This window comes from Zosterops lateralis, assembly GCF_965231275.1.
Source record: "Zosterops lateralis genome assembly, chromosome: 23".
NCBI lineage: Eukaryota > Metazoa > Chordata > Aves > Passeriformes > Zosteropidae > Zosterops > Zosterops lateralis.
In genome coordinates, this window is record NC_139783.1 from 340,167 (window position 1) to 366,976 (window position 26,810).

The 26,810-nt window shown below is 55.2% G+C and overlaps 5 protein-coding genes across 6 annotated transcripts in view; 2 read left to right on the plus strand and 3 right to left on the minus strand.

Moving 5' to 3' along the window:
* The window catches only part of SAMD4B (sterile alpha motif domain containing 4B), a gene marked incomplete at its 3' end in the record, with an annotated part of 4,177 nt that extends 3,416 nt beyond the window's left edge, over positions 1 to 761 (plus strand). Inside the window, exon 3 of the mRNA XM_083877149.1 lies at positions 733 to 761. Coding sequence (XP_083733275.1) covers positions 733 to 761 — 29 coding nt within the window. The remainder of the gene's footprint in view (positions 1 to 732) is intronic.
* A 1,106-nt stretch (positions 762 to 1,867) lies between these two features.
* DMAC2 (distal membrane arm assembly component 2) lies at positions 1,868 to 4,776 on the minus strand. Its single transcript, XM_083877112.1, has 6 exons — positions 4,745 to 4,776; positions 4,221 to 4,396; positions 3,733 to 3,813; positions 3,464 to 3,591; positions 3,018 to 3,180; positions 1,868 to 2,335 (listed from the first exon to the last, which is right to left on the minus strand). Exons 1-6 carry the CDS (start codon positions 4,760 to 4,762, stop codon positions 2,212 to 2,214), a joined length of 690 nt encoding a protein of 229 aa, XP_083733238.1. The 5' UTR covers positions 4,763 to 4,776; the 3' UTR covers positions 1,868 to 2,211.
* Positions 4,777 to 11,918: 7,142 nt separating this feature from the next.
* On the minus strand, positions 11,919 to 15,026 carry LOC310918339 (histone H3.3A). Its single transcript, XM_083877187.1, has 4 exons — positions 14,892 to 15,026; positions 14,294 to 14,437; positions 13,713 to 13,866; positions 11,919 to 12,819 (listed from the first exon to the last, which is right to left on the minus strand). The coding sequence occupies exons 2-4, from the start codon at positions 14,419 to 14,421 to the stop codon at positions 12,691 to 12,693; spliced, it is 411 nt and encodes a 136-aa protein (XP_083733313.1). The 5' UTR covers positions 14,422 to 14,437; positions 14,892 to 15,026; the 3' UTR covers positions 11,919 to 12,690.
* A 1,968-nt stretch (positions 15,027 to 16,994) lies between these two features.
* Positions 16,995 to 19,177, minus strand: SELENOW (selenoprotein W). Its single transcript, XM_083877188.1, has 5 exons — positions 19,115 to 19,177; positions 18,406 to 18,430; positions 18,225 to 18,278; positions 17,544 to 17,618; positions 16,995 to 17,150 (listed from the first exon to the last, which is right to left on the minus strand). Exons 1-5 carry the CDS (start codon positions 19,144 to 19,146, stop codon positions 17,076 to 17,078), a joined length of 261 nt encoding a protein of 86 aa, XP_083733314.1. The 5' UTR covers positions 19,147 to 19,177; the 3' UTR covers positions 16,995 to 17,075.
* Positions 19,178 to 20,337: 1,160 nt separating this feature from the next.
* Positions 20,338 to 24,995, plus strand: LOC310918419 (gap junction delta-2 protein-like). Of its 2 annotated transcripts, XM_083877281.1 has the most exons (4): positions 20,338 to 20,422; positions 22,533 to 22,973; positions 23,041 to 23,074; positions 24,560 to 24,995. In XM_083877281.1, the coding sequence occupies exons 1-4, from the start codon at positions 20,352 to 20,354 to the stop codon at positions 24,968 to 24,970; spliced, it is 957 nt and encodes a 318-aa protein (XP_083733407.1). In that variant the 5' UTR covers positions 20,338 to 20,351; the 3' UTR covers positions 24,971 to 24,995. The 2 variants fall into 2 exon arrangements, with proteins under 2 accessions (XP_083733407.1, XP_083733408.1); XM_083877282.1 differs by lacking the exon at positions 23,041 to 23,074 and having other exon boundaries at positions 22,533 to 22,962.
* The last annotated feature ends 1,815 nt before the right edge of the window (positions 24,996 to 26,810 follow it).

Genomic DNA, 26,810 nt, shown 5'->3' on the forward strand with positions numbered 1-26,810 from the left:
GAGACTGACACACCTGGGCACACCTGGGCACACCTGGGGGGACATGGGGGGACATGGGGATACACCTGGGGGGTACCTGAGACATACACACCTGGGGACACCTGGGGGATCACCTGGGGGGTACCTGGGGGGCTGGGGGACACCTGGGGACACACCTGGGGGGGCTGGGGACACACCTGGGACACACCTCGGGGGGCTGAGATACACCTGGGGACACCTGGGGGGAAATGGGACACACCTGGGGGTACCTGAGATACACCTGGAGACATGGGGGGACATAGGGACACACCTGGGCACACCTGGGGACACCTGGTGGGGAAATGGGGGGGCCTGGGATACACGTGAGGACATCTGGGGACACCTGAGATACACCTGGGGGAACATGGGACATACCTGGGGGGCACCTGGGGATACCTGGGGGGGACATGGGGGGTACCTGTCACACCTGGGCACACCTGGGGACACCTTGGGGGGCACCTGGGACACACTTGGGGACACCTGGGGGACATAAGGACACACCTGGAGGCACCTGGGGGGTACCTGGGACACACCTGAGATACACCTGGGGACACCTGGGAGGGACAGGGAGGGGCTATGGGATGGAGGGACCAGGGGAGGAATTTGGGAGGAATTTGGGGGGTCCCCACTCTGTGGGTGGGTGGGGGAGGGGTCACACACAGACCCCCCAGGTGGATTTTGGGGACCCCCCCTGACGTCTCCCCTCCCCCACAGACGGCACAGACAAAACCTCCACCATCTGATGGCGCCGCCGCCCCTCCCCCACCCGGGGGGTCCCGCCCCGCCCCCCCCCGACCCCCCAAACCCCCCCCGGTGGGGGAGGGGCCGCCCCTCCCCCCCCCAGGCCGGTGACCTCATGGGGGGGTGGGGGAGGGGCGGGGTGTGTGGGGGAGGGGCCATGACACTACAAAAGTGGGGGGAGGGGCTGGTTTTGTTTGTGGGGGGAGGGGTCGTGTTTTCCCCCCTCCCCCTTTTTTAAAAAAAAAAAATTTCCCAGGATTTTGGGGGAATTTGTGGATTTTATTTTCTCTTTTATTTTTAATTTTTAATTTTTAATTTTTTTTTGTTGTTGTTGTTTATTTTTTTTTTTTGGTCTCTTTTATTATATTATTATTATTATTAATTAATTATTTTTTTGTTTTTGTTTTTTTTTTCTGTCCCGGCCCCCCCGCGGGGTGGGGGAGGGGAGGGACACCCAACCCCCCCCTCCCCCCCCCAAATAAAAAAAAATTAGGTACAACCGCCCCTCCCCCACCCGCCCCTCGGTACCGCCCCTCCCCCACCCGCCCCTCCCCCACCCCCCCCTTTGTAGCCCCAAAAAACACAAAAAAAAAAAAAAAAAATAGACAAAAAAATTGTTATTTTAGATACATTTTATTATGAATCCTTTTGTTATGATATGGCTGGTAACCATTGACCTTATTAAACACAAAAACCGCCCCCGATTGTCCTTTTTTTACCCCAAAAATGGGGCTGGGGGGGATTTGGGGGGTTTGGGGAGGGATTTTGGGGTTTGGGGGGGAAATTTTGGGATTTGGGGGGATTTTTTACCCCAAAACCCCAAAAAATGAGGCCTGGGGGGAGATTTTGGAGTGGGGGGAGTTTTGGAAAACCAAAAAATCCCAAATCCGTGGTAAAAAAAATGGATTTATTTAGGAAAAATTGCCTCAAAAAAACTCAAATCTGTGGGGAAAAGAGAGATTAATTTATTTTAATTTAATTTAATATTTATTTAATTTCGGGAGGTTCCCCCATGCCCAGGACCCGACACTGCAGCAGCTGTAGAACCCCAAACCAGTGGAAAAAAATGGCAATTTTTATTTAATTAATCAATGTATTAAATTTATTAATTTTATTATTATTCTATTAATTCATTAAATTAAATTAATTAATCCTGGGGCTCTTCCTCCAGCCCCAGGACCTGACACTGTGGCAGCTCCAGGAACTCCAAACCAATGGGAAAAATGACAAATTTGATTTTATTAACTTATTAAATTTATTAATTTTATTAATTTTATTAATTAATCTAATTAAATTAATTAATCCTGGGGTCCTCCCCCAGCCCCAGGACCCGACACTGTGGCAGCTCCAGAACCCCAAACCAATGGAAACTCCAAACCAATGGAAACCCAAGGCCAAATTTAATTAATGTATTAATTTTATTAATAAAATTAATTAATGTAATTAAATTAATTAACCCCGGGGCTCGTCCCCCAGCCCCAGGACCCGACACTGCGGCAGCTCCGCCTCGAGCAGCTCCCGGAGCCGCCCCGGGCTGGACACGGAGAGACCCGAGAGATCCAGGGACAGCAGAGACCTGGGGGGAGTGGGGTCAACTGGGGGAACTGGGATAAACTGGGGGGACTGGGAGAGACTGGGGGGACTGGGGGGGACTGGGGGGACTGGGGGGACTGGGGGGACTGGGAGGGGACTGGGAAAGGACTGGGATAAACTGGGAGGGACTGGGAGGGGACTGGGGGGACTGGGGGGGCCCTGGGGGGATTGGGGGGACTGGGAGAGACTGGGGGGACTGGGGGGACTGGGATAAACTGGGAGGGACTGGGAGGGGATTGGGGGGGACTGGGATGGACTGGGAGGGACCTGGGGGAACTGGGATGAACTGGGAGATATGGGGACAAGGACTGGAGATACTGGGACACACAGGTGACACACAGGTGACATTGAGGTGACACACAGGTGACTCACAGGTAACATTGGGGTGACATGGGTGACACACACAGGTGACTCACAGGTGACACAGGTGACACTCAGGTGACACTCAGGTGACACTCAGGTGACATTAGGGTGACACAGGTGACACTCAGGTGACATTGGGGTGACACAGGTGACACTCAGGTGACACGCAGGTGACACACAGGTGACATACAGGTGACTCACAGGTGACACAGGTGACTCAGGTGATACTGAGGTGACACACATGTGACTCACAGGTGACACAGGTGACACATAGGTGACTCACAGGTGACACACAGACTCACCTGAGGTGGTGCAGCGTGGCCACGCCCCTCTCGCTCACCTGGGGACACCTGGCCAGCCCCAGGTGCTCCAGGGTGGCCTCAAAGACGTGGAGCCGCGACAGGAACCAGTCGGACACGTGGGGACACCCCGAGAGCTCCAGGTGGGACAGGTGGGACAGGGACACTGTGGAGACACAGGTGTGACCTCAGGTGTGACCTCAGGTGTGTGACAGGTGTGACAGGGACACCCTGAGAGCTCCAGGTGGGACAGGTGGGACAGGGACACTGTGGAGACACAGGTGTGACAGGTGTGACCTCAGGTGTGACACAGGTGTGACCTCAGGTGTGACACAGGTGGGACAGGTGGGACAGGGACACTGCGGGACAGGTGTGACACAGGTGTGACACAGGTGAGCCCAGGTGGAACAGCTTTGGGGGTATTTTTGGGTGGTTTTTGGGGGTCTCACCCAGGTTGTCCAGCCCCTCGTAGGTGACGTGGGTCCCGCTCAGGTCCAGCCCCACCACGGGCAGGTGCCTCACCTGGGGCAGCTCCTGGCGCCCCCCGGGGCCCACCCAGCTCGGCTGCCCCAAAAACCTGCGGGGTCAAAGGTCACAGAGGGGTCAGGGCCCCAAAAACCTGCGGGGTCAAAGGTCACTGGAGGGGTCAGGGGTCAGGATCCCCCCTGGTGGGGCAAGGACACCCCCTGACCCCCCAAAAAAGGGGGTGTGGCCTGACCTGACCCCGCCCCCGCAGGCCCAGGTGAACTCGGCGGCGGCGACGTCGGGCCCGAAATCGTCCCTGAGGGAACTGCGACACCTGGGGGGACACACCTGGTCAGGGACCCCCAAAATCCCCCAAAACCTTCCTCAAAACCTTCCCCAGAAACCTGAGACACACCTGGGGACACACACCTGGTCAGGGACCCCCAAAATCCCCCAAAACCTTCCTCAAAACCTTCCCCTTACCTGGGACACACCTGGTGAGACCCCAGACCCCTCCCCTTACCTGGGACTCACCTGGTGAGACCCCAGACCCCTCCCCTTACCTGGGACACACCTGGTGAGACCCCAGACCCCTCCCATTACCTGGGACACACCAAAAACTCCCCCAAGACCCCTCCCCACACCCCTCCCCTTACCTGGGACACATCAGGTGAGCCCCCCCCAGATCCAGGTGAGCCCCCCTCCCCAATTTCCCGCCCCCCGCCCCATTTCGGGCCTCACGCATTCAGGTTCCGCAGCCGCCGCCGCTCGGCCCAACCCGCCGCCGCCTCCAGGTGCCTCCCCCAGCCGGGCAGGTGCTTCACCCACCTGGGCAGGTGCTCCCGGAGCCCCCCGGAGCTGCCCCGGACCTGCCTCACCTGGGGCCGAAGGGAGGGGCAGCCCCGGGACCCCCCGAGCTGGGGAGGGGGAGAAAAGGCAGGTGAGGGAGGGACCCCCAGGTGACCCCCCAGGTGAGGGAGGGGCCGCCAGGTGAGGGGGAGACACACCTGGATGAGGGAGGGACCCCCAGGATGAGGTGGGGACCCCCAGGTGAGTGAGGAGCCCCCAGGTGAGGTGGGGACCCCCAGGTGAGGTTGGGACACACCTGGATGGGGTGAGGACACACCTGTGGGGTCTCAGAGCCGCCCCCTCCCCAAATCCCGTGGAGAGGGAGGATTTTGGGGGTGTTTCCCCCTCCCCGGGGGGTCCCGGGGGGTCTCCACCCCCTTCCCTCCCCCCCCTCAGGTGACCCCGGCCCCGCTCACCGCCCGCAGCGCCGCCATATTGGCGTCCCGATCACGTGGGCGCCGCCATATTTGGTTTTGATCACGTGGGCGTCACCATATTTGACTCTGATCACGTGGGCGCCGCCATATTGGCCAAATCACGTGATCCCTCACGTGGGGCTTTCCCAAGCCTGATTTTAGTCACGCCCCCTCTTTTTTCTGACCACGCCCCCTCCTCGCCCCCGCCCTGGCCACGCCCACCTCGCCCTGCCCGCAGCGCCCCCTGGCGGGCGGGAGGGGGATTGAGGGTCTGGGGGGGAAAGTGGGGAGGGTTTGAGGGGTCCTAAAAACCCCCCAGAGACCCCCAAATACCCCCCAGAGACCCCTGACCCATCCCAGACCCTCCCAAAGACCCCCCAGACACCCCAAAGACCCTCCTGACCCCCTTCAGAACCCCCCAAAACCCCCCCAGACCCCCCCAAAGACCCCCAGACCCTCCAAAGACCCCCAGACCCCTCCAAAGACCCTCCCAGAGACCCCCAAAGACCCTCCTGACCCCCCCACACCCCCTGACCCCCCCAGACCCCCCAAAACCCCCCCAAAGACCCCCCAGACACCCCAAAGACCCTCCTGAGCCCCTTCAGACCCCCCCAAAACCACCCTCTACCCCCCAAAACCCCCCCAAAAACCCCCTGACCCCCCCTCAACCCCCTCAAAGACCCCCCAGGGCTCCCCAAAATCCCCCCCCCCCACCAATTCCCCTCATTAGAGTTAATTAACGAGGCTCCGCCCCCCATTTCCACACTTTTTTTCTTTTTTTTTAATCGATATTTTTTCTTTTCCAGCTTTTTTTCCTGCCAGGAACTGGGGGGGGGCGGGGGGAGGGGGGAATATTCAGTTTATTTAATTATCAATTCCCAGGGATTTAATTATTGATGATCCAGGAATTAATTATCGATGACCCCGAGGATTAATTGTCCACGACCTCAGGGAATAATTGTCCAAAACTCCAGGAATTGTCTCCATGATCCAAGAATTAATTGTCCATTACCTGGTAATTAATTATCCACGACCTTGGAGATTAATTATCCATGACCTCAAGAATTGTCCGTGCTCCAGGAATTAATTAATTATCCGTGTCTTCGGGGATTAATTATCCACGACCTCGAGAATTGCAGGACTCTCCCAGATTTCCCGCCAAAACAAGCCACGCCCCTTTCCCCACAATGACCACGCCTCCTTTCTTGGCCACGCCCCTTTTCCATATCCCCGCCCCTTTTCCTGGACTCTCGCCTTTCCTGGCCACGCCCCCTTTTCCCGCCCAGCCCTTTTATTGGCTCCGCCCTTTTCTTGACCCCGCCCCTTTCCCCGGCCCCGCCCCTTTCCCCGCCCCTACAACACCTGGAACTTCCAGGTGGTCTGATCTTTGTACTCGAGGCACTCGGGACCCCCGAACCCCCCCCCCAAATTGACCTTCCAGGGCCCCCCCGGGGGCTCCAGGCAGTCCCCGAACCCCCCCCCGAGGCCGGGGGTCCCCCCAAAACCCGCCGGGGACCCCCCGAAACCCCCCGGGGGGGGCCCCAGGGGGCTGAGGGCGCCCACCTGGGGGGGCAGCGGGGACAGGTAGGAGTCGAGCCCCCCGAAATAGGCGGGGAACCCCCCCTGGGTGAAGCCCCCCGGGGTGGGGGGGAAGGCCCGGAAGCCCCCCGGGGAGGGGTCCAGGGGGGGGGACAGGGCGGGGCTCCAGATGGACACGGGGGGGGCGCCGCCGGGGGGGGCCGGGGGAGGGGGCGGCGGGGGGGGCGTGAAAGGGCCCGGGGGGGGGTCCTGGGGGGGGTCCCGGGGGGGCGTGGTCTTCTTTTTGGGGGGTGGGCGAGGTTTGGGGGGGCCCGAGCCCTGGGCCTGCTGCTGGCGGCACTTGGCGCGGCGGTTCTTGAACCACACCTGGGGAGGGACAGGGGAAACTGAGGCACGGGGTAAACTGAGGCACGGGGGGGAAACTGAGGCACGGGGGGGAAACTGAGGCACAGAGGGCACAAAGGGATGTGGGAACACAGGGAGATGTTGAGGCCTCCCCTGTCCCACCTGGGACTCACCTGGGACTCACCTGCTCCTCCCACCGTCCCCCAAATCCCCCCCATTTCCTGTTCCCTGTGTCCCCTCCCATATCCCCACACCTGTCCCACACCTGTGTCACGCCTGTGTCACACCTGTATCATACCTGTGTCACATCTGTCACACCTGTCACACCTGCGTGTGTCACACCTGTCACGTCTGTCTCACCTGTGTCACACCTGTCACACCTGTGTGTGTCACACCTGTCACACCTCTGTCAGACCTCACACCTATGTCACACCTGTGTCACATCTGTCTCACCTGTCCTGTCTCACACCTGTGTGTGTCATACCTGTGTCACACCTGTCTCACCTGTCCCACACCTATCACACCTGTCACACCTGTGTGTGTCACACCTGTGTCACACCTATGACACCTGTCCTCTGTCACACCTGTTTCACACCTGTCACACCTGTGTGTGTCACACCTGTGTCACCTGTCTCACACCTGTGTCACACCTGTCTCACCTGCACGCGGGACTCGGGCAGGTTGATTTTCAGCGCCACCTCCTCCCTCATGAAGATGTCGGGGTATCGGGTCTTGGCGAAAAGCGCCTCCAGCACGTCCAACTGGGCCCTGGTGAAGGTGGTTCTCTCCCGCCGCTGCTTCCGGGGCGTACCTGGGCCGGCAGGTGAGGGGAAAAACCCCAAATTTGGGAAAAAAATACCAAAATTTGGGGGGAAAATCCCGAGATTTGGGGAAAAAATCCCAAAAATTTGGGGGAAAAATCCCGAGATTTGGGGGAAAACCCATTTTGGGGTCCCTGCCAGGGGGTCCCTCAACCCCAATCCCCCCCCCCTCCAATGGTTCCCCCCCATTTTTTGGGGTCCCTCCCAATGTGCCCCCAGTTTTTGGGGTCCCTGGGGTGTCCCCTCTATCCCACCCCCCTCCCTAGTGTCCCCCCCAAATTTTGGGGTACCCCATGGGGGGGCAAGTCCATCCCCCTGTCCCATGTCCCCCCCTTTCTTGGGGTGTCCCCCCCGTTTTTTGGGGTCCTTGCTGTCCCCAGGGGGGTCCCTCAGCCCCATTGACCCCCCTCCCAATGTCCCCCCATTTTTTGGGGTCCCTCAGCCCCAGTGACCCCCCCCCCCCAAAAGTCCCCCCCCAAGTTTTGGGGTACCCGGGTACCCCACGGGGGGGGGCAGCAGCTCCAGGCCCAGCCCGTTGACACCGAAGTGCGGCTGCTTCAGGTACGACATCATGGCCGGGGACACTGCGGGGACAGGGACAACGATGGGGACACTGCGGGGACACTGCGGGGACACTGAGGGGACAGTGATGGCACCAGGGGACACTGCAGGGACACTGAGGGGACACCAAGGGGACAGTGATGGGGACAGTGACAATGATGGGGACACCAATGGGGACACTGTGGGGACACGGGGGACAGTGATGACACTGTGGGGACGCTGCAGGGACATGGAGGGGACAGTGATGGGGACACTGAGGGGACACTGAGGGGACAGTGACAGCAATGGCACCAATGGGGACACCACGGGGACATGGGGGACACTGATGGCACTGCAGGGACACTGTGGGGACACTGAGGGGACAGTGAAGGGGACACCGAGGGGACAGTGACAACGATGGGGACAGTGACACCGATGGCACTGTGGGGACAGTGATGGCACCAATGGGGACATTGCAGGGACATCGAGGGGACAGTGACAACGATGGCACTGTGAGGACACAGTGGGGACAGTGATGGGGGACATGGGGCTGTTCCCAACCCCCCCTGTGCCCTGGTGTCCCCAAGTCCCCCAGTGTCCCCCCAGTGTCCCCCCCCCGCTGTCCTTCCATGTCCCCAAGCATCCCAATGTCCCCAGGGCTCTGGTGGCCCTGTCCCCATGTCCCCAGGGCTGTCCCCAGGGCTCTGGTGGCCCTGTCCCCCACCCAGCCATGTCCCCAGTGATGTCCCCAGGGCTGTGGTGGCCCTGTCCCCCCCTCAGTGATGTCCCCAAGGTTCTGGTGGCCCTGCCCCCATGTCCCCAGGGCTGTCCCCAATGCTGTGGTGGCCCTGTCCCCCACCCGGGGATGTCCCCAGGGCTGTCCCCAAGGCTCTGGTGGCCCTGTCCCCCACCCAGCCATGTCCCCAGTGATGTCCCCAGGGCTGTCCCCAAGGCTCTGGTGGCCCTGTCCCCCACCCAGCCATGTCCCCAGTGATGTCCCCAAGGCTCTGGTGGCCCCATCCCTGTGTCCCCAAGGCTCTGGTGGCCCTGTCCCCCACCCAGGGATGTCCCCAGGGCTGTCCCCAGGGCTGGTGTGGCCCTGTCCCCCCCTCAATGATGTCCCCAGGGCTCTGGTGACCCTGTCCCCATGTCCCCAAGGCTCTGCTGGCCCTGTCCCCCACCCAGGGATGTCCCCAGGGCTGTCCCCAAGGCTCTGGTGGCCATGTCCCCCCCTCAATGATGTCCCCAGTGATGTCCCCAGGGCTCAGGTGTCCCCGTCCCCCCCGGCCGCCCCCCACCCGGCCGTACCTGCACCGGTGGCCGTGCGGTGACAGCGGTGGCAGCGGTGACACGGTGACAGTGGCAGGGGAGGCACCCCCGCCGCGGGGGGAGCCTTAAGTAGGAGCTGCTGATGTCACCCCCCTAATCCGGGGGGACAAGAGGTGACATTGGCCCGGCCACTAATCCCGGGGGGGGGTAATTAACGGGGGGGACACGGGGGGGGACACAATGGGGACAACGGGGACAGTGGGGACAATGAGGGGACAGCGGGATGGGGGGATGATGGGGGACAAGAGGGGACAATGATGGGGGACAATGAGGGGACAATGGGGGACAAGAGGTGACATTGGCCCGGCCACTAATCCCGGGGGGGGGTAATTAACGGGGGGGGACACGGGGGGGACAATGAGGGGACAATGGGGGACAATGAGGGGGACACAGAGGGGACATTGGGATGGGGGGACAATGGGGGACAATGAGGGGGGACAGGGGACAATGGGGGACAATGGGGGGGACAATAGGGGGAACAGGATAATTGAGGACAATGGGGGGACAATGGGGACAATGAGGGGGGACAGGGGACAATGGGGGACATTGGGGACAATGAAGGGGGACACAAGACATTGGGGACAATGGGGAGACAATGGGGGACAATGGGGGGGACAATAGGGGGAACAGGATAATTGAGGACAATGGGGGGACAATGGGGACAATGAGGGGACACTGGGGTTGGGGTGACCTGGGGGGTGACACTGGGGGTGACACCGCCCTGGGGGGGGGAGGTGACCCAGGTGACCCAGCCCCGCCCCCCGGTGACATTTTTGGGGTGTCCAGGGGGGGGTTGGTGGCTCCTCCCGCCCCCCCCGTTTGTCCCCTGGGGGGGAGGTGACATTAATCCGGCCCAGCTGCCACGTCTGGGACACGCGGGGACACGGGGGGGGAGGGGACAGGGATGGGGGGAGGGGAGGGGGGGGGGGGGAAGAATTTCCCACAAAATTGGGGAAAAATGGGAAAAAAATGGGAAAAAAAATGGGAAAAAAAGGGAAAAAATTGGGAAAAAAAGGGAAAAAATTGGGAAAAAAAGGGAAAAAATTGGGGGAAAATTGAGGAAAAAATTGGGGAAAAAATTGGGAAAAATGGGGGGAAAATGTGGGTAAATTTGGGGGGAAAATTGGGAAAAAATGGGAAAAATGTGGGGAAAAGATGGGAAAAAATTGGAAGGAAAAGGGAAGAATTTTGAAAAAATTGGGAAAAAATGGGGGAAAATGTGGGAAAAAATTTGGGGGGAAAATGGGGAAAATTTAGGGGAAAAAAATTGAAAAATGTGGGGGAAAATTGGGGAAAATAGGGGAAAATTTGGGGGAAAATTGAGGAAAAAATTGGGGAAAATGGGGAAAGAATTGGGAAAAAATTGGGTGAAAATTGGGGAAAAAATGGGGAAAATGTGGGGGAAAAACGGGAAAAATTGAGGGGAAAAGGGAAGAATTTTGAAAACAAATTGGGAAAAAATGTGGGGGAAAATTTGGGAAAAAATTGGGGGAAAATTGAGGATAAAATGGGGGAATAAATGGGAAAAATGGGGGGAAATTTGGGGAAAAATGGGAAAAATGTGGGGGGAAAATGGAAAAAAATGGGGAAAAATGTGGGGGAAATTGGGTGAAAATTTGAGGAAAAATTGGGGGAAAATGTGGGGGAAGATGGGGAAAAATGTAGGGAAAAAAAAGGGAAGAATTAGGACAAAACTGGGAAAAAATGGGAAAAAAATTGGGGGGAAATTTAGGGGGAAATTTGGGAAAAAATTGGGAAAAAATGGGGAAAAATTAAGGAAAAAATGAGGAAAAAATGGGGATGAACTTGGGAAAAATTTGGAACATTTTGGAAAAGGGGGAGGGAAAAACGAGCTGAAACTTCAGGAATTATTTTAGGAATTTTAGAAAAAAAAAAAAAAACACCAAAAAACCTCCTCAAATTTCTGCGTTTTCTCCCCGAAAAAAAGCCTCAAAAATTTCCATTTCCAACCCCTCCCCCCCCTTCCCCTCCCCCCTCATTTCCCCTCCCCCCTTTAATCCCAATTATCCCTAATTAGCCCGAATTAAGGGGATAATTTTACCCCGGGACTGTCAGGACCCATCAACATCACCCCCCGCCCCTCCCCCACAGCCCAACCCCCACCCGGGAACAAATTTGGGGAAAAAATCCGAAAATTTGGGAAAATCCAAAAAAAAATTGGGTGAAATTGGGAGAAAATTCGGGATTTTTGTGGGATTTTATTATGGGGAAGTGAAGAAGCCACGCCCACCCCAATTAACCCCTCCCATTAATTAATTAATCCCTCCCATTAATTAATTAACCCCTCTCATTCATTAACTCCTCCCATTCATTAATTAACCCTCCCATTCCTTAATTAACCCCCCCTTCATTAATTAACTCTCTAATTCCTTAATTAACCCGACCCCACCTCCAAAATTTTTGGGGTTAAAAGGTGGAAATTTGAATAAATTCCAAAGAAATTCAGGAATTTTCTGCGGGATTTTCTTTATTTTGACCGGTGACCCCCAAAATTCCCATTTTTCCACCCAAAATTCCCATTTTTCCGCCCAAAATTCCCTTTTTTCCACCCCAAATTCCCGGTTTTTTTCACCCAAAAATTCCCATTTTTTTTCCCAGCCCCAAATTCCCCGGTTTTTTGCCCCCAAAATTCCTCCAAGTGTAGAAAAAACCTGGAACCCCCAAAACCTCACCCCGGGAACGACCCCAAGTGTACAAAAAAAGGAGGAAAACACCCCAAAAAAACCACGGGAGAGGGAAAATCCTGGAAGATTCTGGAAGATTCTTGGGAAATTCTGGGAAAATTCCCAGAAATTCCTGGAAAAATCTGAAAACTTTTGGGAAATTCTGGGAAAATTCTCTGAAAATTCCTGGAAAATTCTCAAAAAATCGCAGAAAAATTCCAGGAAAATTCCTGGAAATTCTCTGAAAAATTCCCCTGGAAATTCTCAGAAATTTCTTAGGAAATTCCTGGAAAATTATCAGAAATTCCTGGAAAACTGTGAAAAATTTTGGAAAATTCCTGGAATTTCTCGGAAAATTATTGGGAAATTCCTGGAAATTCTTGAAAAATTCCCAGAAAATTCCAGGAAATTCCCAGAAAATCCTGGAAAATTCTTGGAAATTTCCGAAAAATTGCAGAAAATTCCAGGAAAATTCCCGGAAATTCTTGAGAAATTCCCAAAAAATTCCAGGAAAATTCTTAGAAAATTCCCAAAAAATTCCTGGAAATTCTCAAAAAATTGCAGAAATTCCTGGAAAATTCTCAAAAAATCACAGAAAATTCCAGGAAAATTCCTGGAAAATTCCCAGAAAATTCCAGAAAATCCCAAAAAACTCCAGAATTCCCCAGGAAACTCCCAGGTCTGGGGCTCAGGCTCGCTCCCCGCGGATCCTCCGGGCCAGTTGGATGTCCTTGGGCATGATGGTCACACGCTTGGCGTGGATGGCGCACAGGTTGGTGTCCTCAAAGAGCCCCACCAGGTACGCCTCACTGGCCTCCTGTGGGACAGGTGTGACACAGGTGTGACACCCACGGGGTCACCTGTCACCTCCCTGTCACCCTGTGTGTCACCCCTGGGTCCTCAAAGAGCCCCACCAGGTGTACAGGTAACATCAGCACAGGTGTGACACCCACAGGTGACACAGGCGAGGCAGTCTGGAAGTGCAGGTGGAGTTTGGGGTGTCACTGTCTGTACCCAGGTGTGTCCCCAGGTGTGTCCCCAGGTGTGTCCCAGGTGTGTCCCAGGTGTCCCCAGGTGTGTCCCCAGGTGTGTCCCAGGTGTGTCCCAGGTGTCCCCAGGTGTGTCCCCAGGTGTGTCCCAGGTGTGTCCCCAGGTGTGTCCCCAGGTGTGTCCCTAGTGGGATCTCAGGTGTGTCCCCAGGTGTGTCCCCAGGTGTGTCCCAGGTGTGTCCCCAGGTGTGTCCCCAGGTGTGTCCCAGGTGTGTCCCCAGGTGTGTCCCTAGTGGGATCTCAGGTGTGTCCCCAGGTGTGTCCCTAGTGGGATCTCAGGTGTGTCCCCAGGTGTGTCCCCAGGTGTGTCCCAGGTGTGTCCCCAGGTGTGTCCCTAGTGGGATCTCAGGTGTGTCCCTCACCTGTCCAGGTGTGTGCTCACTGCAGTGGCCCAATGGCGGCGCTCTGGAAGCGCAGCTCTGGTGTGGGGTGTCACTGTCTGTACCCAGGTGTGTCCCCAGGTGTGTCCCCAGGTGTGCCCCAGGTGTGTCCTCACCTGTCCAGGTGTGTGCTCACCTGCAGGGCCCCGATGGCAGCGCTCTGGAAGCGCAGGTCTGTTCTGGGGTGTCACTGTCTGTCCCCAGGTGTGTGCTCACCTGTCCCAGGTGTGTCCCCAGCCCCCCAGGTGTGTCCCCAGGTGTGTCTCAGGTATGTCCCTCACCTGCAGGGCCCCGATGGCGGCGCTCTGGAAGCGCAGGTCTGTTTTGAAGTCCTGGGCGATCTCCCTGACCAGCCTTTGGAAGGGAAGTTTCCGGATCAGCAGCTCCGTGGATTTCTGGTAACGCCGGATCTCCCGCAGGGCCACCGTGCCTGGGCTGGGGACAGGGACAGGGGACAGCTGAGCACACCTGGACACACCTCTGTGCCACCTGTGTCACCTCCATGTCTGTGTCACCCACCTGTGTCCCTGTGTCCCACCATGCCAGGGCTGGGGACAGGGACAGGGGATGGGGACAGGGGGTTGGGGACACCTGGGACACACCTGGGGGCCTACCTGGCCCTGTCACACACCTGTGTCCCTGTCCCCCATCCCTGTGTCCCCTCCCATGTCCCTGTCCCCCCATCCCCGTGTCCCCCCTGTGTCCCCAGTGTCCCTCAATGTCCCCCCAGTGTCCCCAATGTCCCCCGGTGTCCCCAATATCCCCCAGTGTCCCCAATGTCCCCCCAGTGTCCCTCAATGACCCCCCAGTGTCCCCAATGTCCTCCCAGTGTCCCCCAGTGTCCCCAATGTCCCCCCGGTACCGGTAGCGATGCGGTTTCTTGACGCCCCCCGTGGAGGGCGCGCTCTTCCGGGCCGCCTTGGTGGCGAGCTGCTTCCGCGGCGCTTTGCCGCCGGTGGATTTCCGAGCCGTCTGCTTGGTACGGGCCATGCCGGGCCGTCACAGCCTGGGAAGAGCCGGGAGAAACGGGGAGAAAAACGGGGAGAAAACCGGAAAAACCGGGAAGGGAGAGCCTGGCGCGGCCTAAGCGACTACAGCTCCCATGAGCGCCCCGCGCTGCACCACGTGACGTTCTCCTCGCTCCTCATTGGCTGCGCACCGGGGCCGACACTACCCCGAACTACCGCACCCAGAAGCCTCCGCGAAGCCACCGCTGATTGGCCGGGGCGGCGGCGGTCACGCGCCCTCCCTTTTGATTGACGTGCCTCGCAGCCAATCGCGTCTCACCTCCGCGGCCAATCACCGCGCGGCGCCGCACGGAAGGCGGGACCGAGCAGAACCGTCTCCTCAGGCGACCCCGGTTTTTCTCCCCCCCCCTTCACGCACCGGGAGCCCTCCCGGTATTTCCCACCTCTCCCTTTCCAGTACCAACCCCCAACCCGCTGCAGCTTTCCCAGTACCTGCGAGCGGCGCTGGCAGAAACCGTGTGGCGCGGGGGGGAAAAGTCCCGCGGTGCAGCAGCTGCGGCGGCTTCGATCTCCCCCTTCCCGCCTTTCCCGGCAGAAAATGGCGGGTCCCGGCTGAGGGCGGTTCCCGTCGTGCCCCGCGCGCGGCGGGGCGGGAACGCGGGGGGGGGGGGGGGGGGGGTCGGCTGAGGTGAGGCCGCGCCGCCATTTTGGGCGCCCTGAGGGGGACGCGCCTCCAGGGGCTTTTTCCGCCTTTTATCTCCATAATTCTTTAAGTTCTCAACTCCTCTCAACTCAGTGTTGTTTTTTTAATGGGGTTGGAGGTAAAGGATGGAGTTTGGGAGAGCTCGGAGCGAGGCATGGCCGCTATCATTCCTCACTCGGGTCTCTTTTTTTTTTTTCCCCATGGAAACACCCAGTAGATAAAAAAAAAAAAAAAAAAAAAAAAAAAAACAACCAAAAAACTAACCGAATCCGTCTCAATTTTCCACCTTTTATTCCCATAATTTCATCGTTTCACTACGTTTTTTAGGCTTCAGTACAAGGACAAAGCTCGGAGTGTGTCGATCCTCTTTGAACATCCCCAAAAATCCAAAACCAGCTCGAATTTCCACACTTTTATTCCCCAAAATGGATAATTCCACAATCCCCTGATTCCCCGATTCTCACCGAGCTGCTTTTGTTTTAGGATTTAGCAAGAAAATGGAATTTAAAAGCTCGGAAGGAGGCCCGGGCCTCATCAGCTCCTTTTCCCCATAAAATCCCTCAAATTAATCCCCAAAAAACCCAAAAACCACCCAAATCCGGTTCCAACTTCAAACATTTTATTCCCAAAAAGCCACTGAGTCACAGAAGGCAACTGGAAGGGGGGTTGAAAACAAATAAATGCGGCGGGGGGAAATGAAATTATTAGATATTTTCACTGTTTTTGAGAGTTTTTTTTCCATTTTTCAGCCCAGTTCTGTGGGAGAAAAATCCTAAAAAAAGCTGAATTTGGCCCAAAACGGCACCAACGAAGGAGGTTTGTGAAAAAAAAAAAAAAAAAAAAAAACAAAAACAAAAACAACAGGAGGTTTGTGAGGGGAAAAGGGTTTTTTGGTGGATAAAAGAAAAATTTGGAAGGGGGAAAAGGGTTTGGGATGGGATTTGGGGTGAAATGTGAAGGATTTTGGTGAAATTTGAAGGATTTTGGTGAAATTTGAGGAACTTCAGGTGGGATCTCAGGGATTTGGGGTGAAATTTTAAGGATTTGGGTGAAATCTGAGGGGTTTGGGGTGAAATTTGAAGGATTTTGATGAAATTTGAAGGATTTTGATGAAATTTGAAGGATTTGGGGTGAAATCTGAGGGACTTTATGTGGGATCTCAGGGATTTAGGGTGAGATTGGGGCATTTGGGGTGGAAATTTGAAGGATTTGGGGTGAAATTTGAGGGGTTTCAGGTGGTTCTGAGGGGTTTGAGGTGAGATTTGAAGGATTTTGGTGAAATTTGAAGGATTTAGGTGAAATGTGAAGGATTTAGGGTGGGACTGAGGGGTTTGGGGTGGGATTTGGGGGGTTTAGGATGGAATTATGGGGTTTGGGGTGAAATTTGAAGGATTTTGGTGACTTTTGAAGGATTTAGGGTGGGATTTGGGGGGTCTGGGGTGGGATTTGAGGGCTTTGGGGTGGGATTTTAGGAGTTTGGGGTGAAATTTGAGGGATTTAGGATGAAATTTGAAGGATTTTGGTGAAATGTGAAGGTTTTAGGGTGGGATTTGAGGGGTCTTGGGGGGATTTGGGGGGTCTGGGCTCTGCCGTGACCCCCCCCAAGCCCCCCCTGCCCTCCCCCCACACGGGCTCAGGGACCCGCCCGACTTTTTGGCGATTCCCGTCATGGAGTGTGGGGGGAGGGGAGGGGGGGCCGGGGGGTCACAGCTGTCGCGACATGTCGCGATATCTCCTGATATCTGACTGTTATCTCGTGATATCTCAGCGTTATCTTGTGATATCTGGTGATATCTGCTGACATCCACCGATATCTCCTGATATATCACGAGATACGTCACGATATCTCCCGATATCTCCCGATAACTCACGATATCTCCCAGTATCTTGTGATACCTGGCGATATCCCCCCTGATATCACGAGATATCGCGACATGTGGCCTCAGTTTCCCCCCCGGCCCCTCTATGGGGCTCTAGGCCAGCTGGGCCTCGATGGCGGCCACGATCCGGAGCAGCTTCAGGTCGTTGTCCACGAACCCATCGCCGTCCTGGGGGGGAAATACCCCGGAATTGGGGAAAAAGACCCCGAAACTGGGGATGGGGACCCCGAAATTGGGGAGGGGGGACCCGAAATTGGGGGAAACACCCTGAAATTTGGGATGGGGACCCGAAATTGGGGGGAAACATCCCAAAATTGGGGATAGGGGACCCGAAATTGGGGGGGAACAACCTGAAATTTGGGAGGGGGGGCCCGAAATTGGGGGGGGACACCCCGAAATTGGGCAGGGGGAACTCGAAATTGGGGAGGGGGACCCCGAAATTGGGGAGGAGGATCCCAGAATTGGGGAGGGGGATCCGAAATTGGGGGGAAACACCCCGAAATTGGGGAGGGGGGGCCCAAAGTAGGAGAGGGGGGGCCCAAAATTGGGGAGGGGTCTCACCTTTTTGGAGTGGATCAGGTGCTCCCCCACGGTGACCTCAAACCATCCCGTCACCTCCCGGGTGCCCCGACCCGTCTGGGGGGGACAGGGGGGAGCTCAGAGACCCCCCAAAAAATCCCCAAATTCCCTCCCAAAATCCGGGGATTTCACCCCCAAAAAAATCCCAAATTCCCTCCCAAAATCCTGGGGATTCACTCTGAAAAATCCTGGAGATCCCACCTGAAAAATCCCGAAATTTCTCCCCCCAAAAATCCTGAGGATCCCACCCGAAAAATCCTGAAATTTCTCCCCCAAATTCTGGGGATTCACCCCAAAAAAAATTCCGAGATTTCTCCCCCTAAAATCCTGGGGATTCACCCCAATAATCCCGAGACTCCCCAAATCCTGGGGATTCACCCCAAAAATCCCAAATTCCTCCCCAAACCCCAAATGAACCCCAAAAATCTCCCAAATGAACCCCAAATGAACCCCAAGATCCCACCAATGAACCCCAAAATCCCCCAAATTAACCCGAAATCCCCAAATTTAACCCCAAAATCCCTCAATTCAACCCCAAAATCCTCCGAATTAACCCCAAATCCCCCCAACTGACACCAAAATCCCCCAAATTCCCACAATCTAACCCAAAATCCCCCAAAATTAACCCCAAATCCCCCCAAAATTAACCCCAAAATTCCCCACCACGTCCAGGGCTCCCGGGAAGCGCCGCTCCAGCTCCTGCTTCAGCTTCTGGAACTGAAAAAAAAAAAAAATTTTGGGGGGGTCCCAAATTATTTTTGGGGTCCCCTCCAGGTTTTTGAGGGGTCAGGAATTTTTTTGGGGGGTGAGGAATTTTTGTTTTTTGAGGAGGGGGTTTTCTCACCCTGGGTTTGTAGCCTCAGGCTCCGCTGTTGGGGAGGAAAGGGTTAAAAAAGGGACACCCCAAAATTGGGGACACCCCAAAAAATTGGGGACAAAGCCCCAAAAAATTTGGGATAAACCTCAAAATTGGGGACAAAACCGGGAATTGGGGACCCCTCCCAAAATTGGGGACACCCCAAGGATTTGGGGACCCCTCCCAGAATTTGGGGACCCCCCAGAATTTGGGGACACCCCCCAGGATTTGGGGACCCCTCCCAGGATTTGGAAACCCCTCCCAGAATTTGGGGACCCCTCCCAGGATTTGGAAACCCCTCCCAGGATTTGGGGACCCCTCCCAGAATTTGGGGACCCCCCCCAGGATTTGGAAACCCCTCCCAGGATTTGGGGACCCCTCCCAGAATTTGGGGACATCCCCCAGGATTTGGGGACCCCTCCCAGGATTTGGGGACCCCTCCCAGAATTTGGGGACCTCCCCTGGAATTTGGGGACCCCCCCCAGAATTGGGGACCCCCACCACAATTAGGGACACGCCCCCAAAATTAGGGCCCCGCCCCCGGGATTGGGGACACCCCCCGAAATTTGGGGACAAACCCAGAATTTGGGGACACCCCCCGGGATTTGGGGACCCCCCCAGGACTGAGGACACCCCTGGGAATTGGGGACCCCCCAGATTTTGGAGACCCCTCCCCGAATTTGGGCCCCCCCGGTACCAATAAACGACATGGACTCGCAGCGGCGCCATGGCGGGAACTGCGCATGCGCGGGGCGGCGGGGCGGGGCCAGCGCTGGGACCAGTAAAACCAGTAAAACCGGTACGGGGACACCAGTATAGGGACAGCACTGGGACCAGTGAGAGACCAGTAAAACCAGTACGGGGACACCAGTATAGGGACACCAGTAAAACCAGTATGGGGACACCAGTGACACCAGTGAGACCAGTATGGGGACACCAGTAAAACCAGTATGGGGACACCAGTATAGGGACAGCACTGGGACCAGTGAGAGACCAGTAAAACCAGTACGGGGACACCAGTGACACCAGTGAGACCAGTACAGGAACACCACTGGGACCAGTGACACCAGTATGGAGACACCAGTGGGACCAGTAAAACCAGTACGGGGCCGCAGGGATAACGGGGAGGTGGACTGGTTGTACTGGGGGGTTACACTGTAAGCCCAGTGTAACCCCCCCAGTATAACCAGTATAACCGCCCAGTATAACCAGTGTAACCCCCCAGTATAACCCCCCAGTGTAACCCCCCAGTATAACCAGTATAACCCCCCACTATAACCAGTGTAACCCCCCAGTATAACCAGTGTAACCCCCCAGTATAACCAGTGTAACCCCCAGTATAACCCCCCAGTGTAACCCCCCAGTATAACCAGTATAACCGCCCAGTATAACCAGTGTAACCCCCAGTATAACCCCCCCAGTATAACCAGTGTAACCCCCCGTATAACCAGTATAACCCCAGTATAACCAGTGTAACCCCCAGTATAACCCCCCCAGTATAACCAGTGTAACCCCCCGTATAACCAGTATAACCCCAGTATAACCAGTGTAACCCCCAGTATAACCCCCCAGTATAACCAGTATAACCCCCCCAGTATAACCAGTATAATACTCCCAGTCCCTCCCAGTCCCCTCCCAGTCCCTCCCAGTCCCTCCCAATTCCCCCCGAGCTCCTCCCAGTCCCCCCCTTTCCCCCCCAGTCCCTCCCCCAGTGTTCCAAATCCCTCCCCCAGTGCTCCCAGTCCCTCCCAGTCCCTCCCAGTCCCTCCCTGGCGGCGGCCGCGCCGATGGATCCTCGGGATCCGCTCGATCCGCTCGATCCCGGGGGGCGGGGGGGGCCCGGGGGGCGCCGCAGCTGATCCAGGGGGGTCCCGGGGGGTCCTGGGGGGGTCCCGGGGGGTCCCAGGGGGGTCCCGGCGCCCCCAGCCCCAGCCATGGGCGAATGGACCATCCTGGAGCGGCTGCTGGAGGCGGCGGTGCAGCAACACTCCACCATGATCGGCAGGTCAGAGAGCCCCGAGATCATCCCGGATTCACCCCGAAATAATCCCAGATTCATCCCGAAATTCATCCCGAATTCACCCCGAAATCATCCCAAATTCATCCCAAAATCCATCCCGAATTCATCCCAAAATCCATCCCGAATTCATCCCGAAATCGCCCCAAAATCCATCCCAAAATCACCCTGAAACCGCCTCAAAATCCACCCCAAATTCATCTCGAATCCACCGCAAAAATCCACCCGAAATCCCCCCTGAAATCACCCCGAATTTACCCCAAAATCACCCCAAAATCCACCCCAAATTCATCCCAAAATTCACCCCAAAATCCACCTCAAGTCCACCCCAGGACCCCCCTAAATCCTCCCCACAACCCCCAAAATCCCCTTGAGACCCCCCAGTTCCTCCCCCGACCCCCAAAATCCTCCTCAGGACCCCCTAAAATCTCCCCTAGGACCCTCTAAATCCCCCTGGACCCTCCAAATCCGTCCAGGACCCTCCAAAATCCCCCCCAAAATCCCCTTGAGACCCCCCAGTTCCTCCCTAGACCCCCCAAATTCCTCCCCAGGTCCTCCAAATTCCCCCTTGGACCCCCTAAATCCCCCCTCAACCCCCCAAATGCCCCCAGGTGTGACCCAGGTGGGATTTTGGGGGGGATTTGGGGGTTCAGGTGTGACTTTGGGAAGATTTTGTGGGGATTTGGGAGCTCAGGTGTGACCCAGGTGTGACCTCAGGTGGGATTTTGGGGGGATTTTGGGGCTCAGGTGTGACCCAGGTGGGATTTTGGGGGGATTTGGGGGTTCAGGTGTGATTTTGGGGGGGATTTGGGAGCTCAGGTGTGACCCAGGTGTGACCTCAGGTGGGATTTTGGGGGGATTTTGGGGCTCAGGTGTGACCCAGGTGGGATTTTGGGGGGGATTTGGGGGTTCAGGTGTGATTTTGGGGGGGATTTGGGAGCTCAGGTGTGACCCAGGTGTGACCTCAGGTGGGATTTTGGGGGGATTTTGGGGGGATTTGGGGGCTCAGGTGTGACCCAGGTGTGACCTCAGGTGACCCCGGGCTGGCTCAGAGCCGCCCACGGGGAGCACGTGACCCGGCCAGCCACGTGACCGCGCCAGTCACGTGCCCGCCTTGGGGACAGGGAGGGGACACGGGACAGGGGGGACCCTCAGACCCCTCCCCACCCCCAGACCCAATTCCAGGTGCCACCCCCAGGTGTCCCCAGGTGTCCCTTGTCCCCAAATTCCAGGATCCTGCTGACAATAATGATGATTAAATCCCATTTTCACCCCAAATCCAGGATTTTCCTGACAGTGATGGTCATTTTACCCCCCCCAAACCCCATTTTATCCCCAATTTCAGGATCCTACTGACAGTGGTGATGATTTTACTCCCCAAACACCCCCAGATCTCATTCCCAGGTGTCCCTTTGTCCCCAAATCCAGGATCCTGCTGACAGTGATGGTCATTTTACCCCCCCCAAACCCCATTTTATCCCAAATTTTAGGATCCTGCTGACAGTGGTGATGATTTTATCCCCAATTTCAGGATCCTGCTGACAGTGGTGGTGATTTTACTCCCCAAACACCCCCAGATCTCATTCCCAGGTGTCCCTTTGTCCCCAAATCCAGGATCCTGCTGACAATAATGATAATTCTACCCCCCAAAATCCCATTTTCTCAGGATCCTGCTGACAATAATGATAATTCTACCCCCCAAACCCCATTTTCTCAGGATCCTGCTGACAGTGGTGGTGATTTTATCCCCCAAATTCAGGATTCTCCTGACAATAATGATGATTAAACCCCATTTTCCCCCCAAATCCAGGATCCTGCTGACGGTGGTGCTGATTTTACCCCCCAAACACCCCCAGATCTCATTCCCAGGTGTCCCTTTGTCCCCAAATCCAGGATCCTGCTGACAATAATGATGATTTTACCCCCCCAAACCCCATTTTCTCAAGATCCTGCTGACAGTGGCGATGATTAAATCCCATTTTCACCCCCAAATCCAGGATCCTGCTGACGATGGTGGTGATTTTATTCCCAAATCCAGGATCCTGCTGACAATAATGATAATTTTACCCCCCAAACCCCATTTTATCCCCAATTTTAGGATCCTGCTGACGGTGGTGGTGATTTTCCGCATCCTGATCGTGGCCATCGTGGGCGAGACCGTCTACGAGGACGAGCAGACCATGTTCATGTGCAACACCCTCCAGCCGGGCTGTAACCAGGCCTGCTACGACAAGGCTTTTCCCATCTCCCACATCCGCTACTGGGTCTTCCAGATCATCCTGGTGTGCACGCCCAGCCTCTGCTTCATCACCTACTCCGTGCACCAGGCGGCCAAACAGCGCGAGAGGCGCTGCTCCTTCCTGCCCCCCCCGGCCCTGGAGACCCCCAAAAAACCCCCCCGGGCCAACGGGGGGGTCCTGGAGGGGGTGGGGGGGAAGGAGGAGAGTGAGGTGATGACAGTCAGGGCGACCACCAGGAGCGCCAAGGTGAAACGGCAGGAGGGGATCTCCAGGTTTTATGTGATACAGGTAGGCAAAGGGTTAAAATTTAGGGTTATTTCGGATTGATTTGGGGGGTTTTGGGGTTTATTTTTGGGGTTTGAAAAGGCAGGAGGGGATCTCCAGGTTTTATGTGATACAGGTGAGGTTTGGGATGAAATTTCGGTTATTTGGGGCTTTATTTTGGGGTTTATTTTGGGATTTGAAAGGGCAGGAGGGGATCTCCAGGTTCTACGTGATCCAGGTAGGCAAAGGGTTAAAATTTGGGGTTGTTTTTGGGGGGTTTTGGGGGGGTTTGAAAAGGCAGGAGGAGATCTCCAGGTTTTACGTGATACAGGTGAGGTTTTGGGATGAAATTTAGGGTTATTTGGGGCTTTATTTTGGGGTTTATTTTTGGGGTTTGAAAAGGCAGGAGGAGATCTCCAGGTTTTATGTGATACAGGTGAGGTTTGGGATGAAATTTGGGGTTATTTGGGGAGATTTGGGTTTATTTGGGTGATTTACTATATGATCCAGGTGTGAAAGGGTTAAAATTTGGGGTTTATTTTGGGGTTTGAAAAGGCAGGAGGGGATCTCCAGGTTTTACGTCATCCAGATGTGAAAGGGTTAAAATTTTGGGGTTATTTTGGGGGGTTTTGGGGGGTTTGAAAGGGCAGGAGGGGATCTCCTGGTTCTGCGTGATCCAGGTGTGAAAGGGTTAAAATTTGGGGTTTATTTTGGGGTTGGAAATGGCAGGAGGGGATCTCCAGGTTCTACACGATCCAGGTGTGAAAGGGTCAAAAATTTGGGTTATTTCGGGTTTATTTTTGGGGTTTGGGATCATTTGGGAGTTTGGATTCGTTTGGGGGCCCCTCCAAAAAACTGAGATTTTTTTTCCCCTTTTTTTCACATAAAACCAAGATTTTTTTTCCCAAAAAAATGAGGTTTTTTTCCCAAATAAATAAAATATTTCCCCCCTATTTCCCCGTGCCCAGGTGGTGCTCAGGAACGCCCTAGAAATCGGTTTCCTGGGCGGGCAATATTTCCTGTACGGCTTCAGGGCCCAAACTGGGCATTCCCCATCCAGCAATTTTCTCCACAAAACCCCAATTTTTTCTCTGATTTTTCCCTTTTTTTTTCCAAATAAATGAGCTTTTTTTTTTCCCCTTTCTTCCCCCCAAAAATGAGCTTCTTTTCAAAAAACAAAAAATTATTTCCCCCCCAAAATGAGCTTTTTTTCTCAAAAAAGGAGAGACTTTTCTTCCAAAAACCAAACTTTTTTCCCTAAAAAACAATCTTTTTTCCTAAAAAAAAAAAAATCTTTTCTTCCCCCTAAAAAAGTTTTTTTTCCTCAAAAAAATGAGATTTTTTTCTCATAAAAAGAGCTTTTGTTCCCCCAAAAAATCTTTTTTTTTTTCTCAAAAAAAAAGATGTTTTTTCCCAAGAAATGATTTTTTTTTCTCAAAAAAAGAGATTTTTTTTTTCCCAAAACCGCGAGATTTTTCCCCAAATAAATAAGAATTTTTCCCCTTTTTTTTCCCCAAAAAATGGAGATTTTTTTCCCCAAAAAATGACATTTTTCCCCCAAAAACCGAATTTTTTTTTCCCCCTATTTTTTCCCCAAATAAATAAGAATTTTTCCCTCCAGGTGGTGTTCAGGAACGCCCTGGAGATCGGTTTCCTGGGCGGGCAATATTTCCTGTACGGCTTCAACGTCCCGGCCATCTTCGAGTGCGACCGGTACCCGTGTGTGAAGGAGGTGGAGTGTTACGTGTCCCGCCCCACCGAGAAAAGCGTCTTCCTGGTCTTCATGTTCGCCGTCTCGGGGGTCTGCGTCCTGCTCAACCTGGCCGAGCTCAACCACCTGGGCTGGAGGAAGGTGCGGGCGGCCGTCAGGGGGGCCCGGGCCAGGAGGAAATCCCTGGGGGGAGCAGCTGGAGCAGGAGGAGGAGGAGGAGGAGGAGGAGGAGGGGATGGGAGGAAGAAGGAGCCGGCGGTGACGGTGACGGCCCCAGTGACGCTGGGCAGGACTCAGTCCAGCGAGTCGGCCTATGTGTGATTTGGGGTCAGTTTGGGGTCAGGATTGGGGTCAAGATCAAGTCCAACAAGTCAGTTTATGTGTGATGGGGATGAAGATTTGGGGTTTGCAGTTATTGGGGTGGGATTGGGCTCAGGACTCAGTCCAGCGAGTCGACCTACGTGTGATTTGGGGTGGAGATTTGGGATTTGAGGTTATTGGGATCAGGAATGGGACTGGAATTGGGGCAGGACACAGCCCTGTGACTCAGTTTATGTGTGATTGGAATGGATTTGGGGTGAGATTTGGGTTAGATGGGGACTGGGATGGGATTGGGAGTGGATAGAATTGGGACTGGAGCCCACAGGAAATCCCTGGGGGGAGCAGGAGGAGGAGGAGGAGGAGGAGGAGGAGGAGGGGATGGGAGGAAGAAGGAGCCGGCGGTGACGGTGACGGCCCCGGTGACGCTGGGCAGGACTCAGTCCAGCGAGTCGGCCTATGTGTGATGGGTTTGGGGTGGATTTGGGGTGGATTTGGGATGGATTTGGGGTGAGGTTGGGGTCAGGACTGAGTCCAGCCAGTCGCCCTATGTGTGATGGGGATGAAGATTTGGGGTTTGGGGTTATTGGGATGGGATTGGGGCAGGACTCAGTCCAGCGAGTCGGCCTACGTGTGATTGGGGTGGAGATTTGGGGTCAGGACTGAGCCCAGCGTTGGCCTATGTGTGATTTAGGGTGGATTTCAGATGGATTTGGGGTGATATTGGGGTGGGATTGGGGTCAGGACTGAGTGGGGATGAAGATTTGGGGTTTGGAGTTATTGGGACTGAGATTTGGGACTGGGATTGGGGCAGGACTCAGTCCAGCGAGTCAGCCTGAGTGTGATGGGTTTGGGATGGATTTGGGATGAGATTGGGGTCAAGAACGAGTCCAGCCAGTCACCCTATGTGTGATGGGGATGAAGATTTGGGGTTTGGGATTAGGAGTTATTGGGATTTGGGAATGGGATTGAGGCAGGACACAGCCCAGTGAGTCAGCCTAAGTGTGATGGGGATGAAGATTTGGGGTTTGGAGTTATTGGGATGGGATTGGGGTCAGGACACAGCCTGTGTGTGATTGGGGATGAATTTGGGGTGGATTTGGGGTGAGATTGAGGTCAAGATCAAGTCCAACAAGTGTGATGGGGATGAAGATTTGGGGTTTGGAGTTATTGGGATTGGGGTTTGGGATTAGGACTGGGGAGGATGGAGTCCATCCAGTCGGTTTATTTGTGATTTGGGGTTTGGGGTTATTGGGATTGGATTGGGATTGGGGTTGGATCGGGGTCACATTGGGGTTGGGGTTGGATTTGGGGTCAGGATTGGGGTCAGGGTCAGCACAGGAGCTCAGCCCCAGCCCGGAGCCAGAACTGGGAGAGGATTTTGTCCCCAAATCGTCGTGAACTCGTTGGGATTTCACCCCAAAACCTTCGGGGGTTCGGAGCCGCAACTCCCGGAATTCCATCCCTGAAATGTTGGAATTTCACCCCAAAATTCTGGAGTTTCACCCCAAAATTCTGGAGTTTGGAGCCGGAACCGCCGGGAACTGGAGCTGCAGGAACTGGAGCCGGGATTGGATCCCAAAATCCTGGACTTTGGACCCAAAACTGTTGGAATTTTATCCCCAAAACTGACGGATTTTTATCCTCAAATCCCCGGACTTTGGACCCAAAATTCCCAACTTCACCCCCAAATTTATTGGGATTTTTATCCCTAAAAATCCTCAAAATCCCCTCCACCCCCTAAACCCCCAAATTTCAGGGTTTTACCCCAAAATCTGCTGCTGCTTTTCCCCCCAAATTTTGGGATTTTATTGCCCTGAATTGAATTTTGGGGCTCCCTCAA

Coding starts and splice junctions, on each gene's coding strand:
- DMAC2 (XM_083877112.1), bottom strand. Junction 3,592..3,732: donor GCCTGCGGGGGCGGGGTCAG/GTCAGGCCACAC, acceptor TTGACCCCGCAG/GTTTTTGGGGCAGCCGAGCT. Junction 3,181..3,463: donor CGAGGGGCTGGACAACCTGG/GTGAGACCCCCA, acceptor GTGTCTCCACAG/TGTCCCTGTCCCACCTGTCC.
- LOC310918339 (XM_083877187.1), bottom strand. CDS start 14,421: ATGGCCCGTACCAAGCAGACGGCTCGGAAATCCACCGGCGGCAAAGCG. Junction 13,867..14,293: donor AAGAAACCGCATCGCTACCG/GTACCGGGGGGA, acceptor CCCTGTCCCCAG/CCCAGGCACGGTGGCCCTGC. Junction 12,820..13,712: donor CCGCCATCGGGGCCCTGCAG/GTGAGGGACATA, acceptor CCTGTCCCACAG/GAGGCCAGTGAGGCGTACCT.
- LOC310918419 (XM_083877281.1), top strand. CDS start 20,352: ATGGGCGAATGGACCATCCTGGAGCGGCTGCTGGAGGCGGCGGTGCAG. Junction 20,423..22,532: donor CACTCCACCATGATCGGCAG/GTCAGAGAGCCC, acceptor CCCCAATTTTAG/GATCCTGCTGACGGTGGTGG. Junction 23,075..24,559: donor CCAGGTTTTATGTGATACAG/GTGAGGTTTGGG, acceptor TTTTCCCTCCAG/GTGGTGTTCAGGAACGCCCT.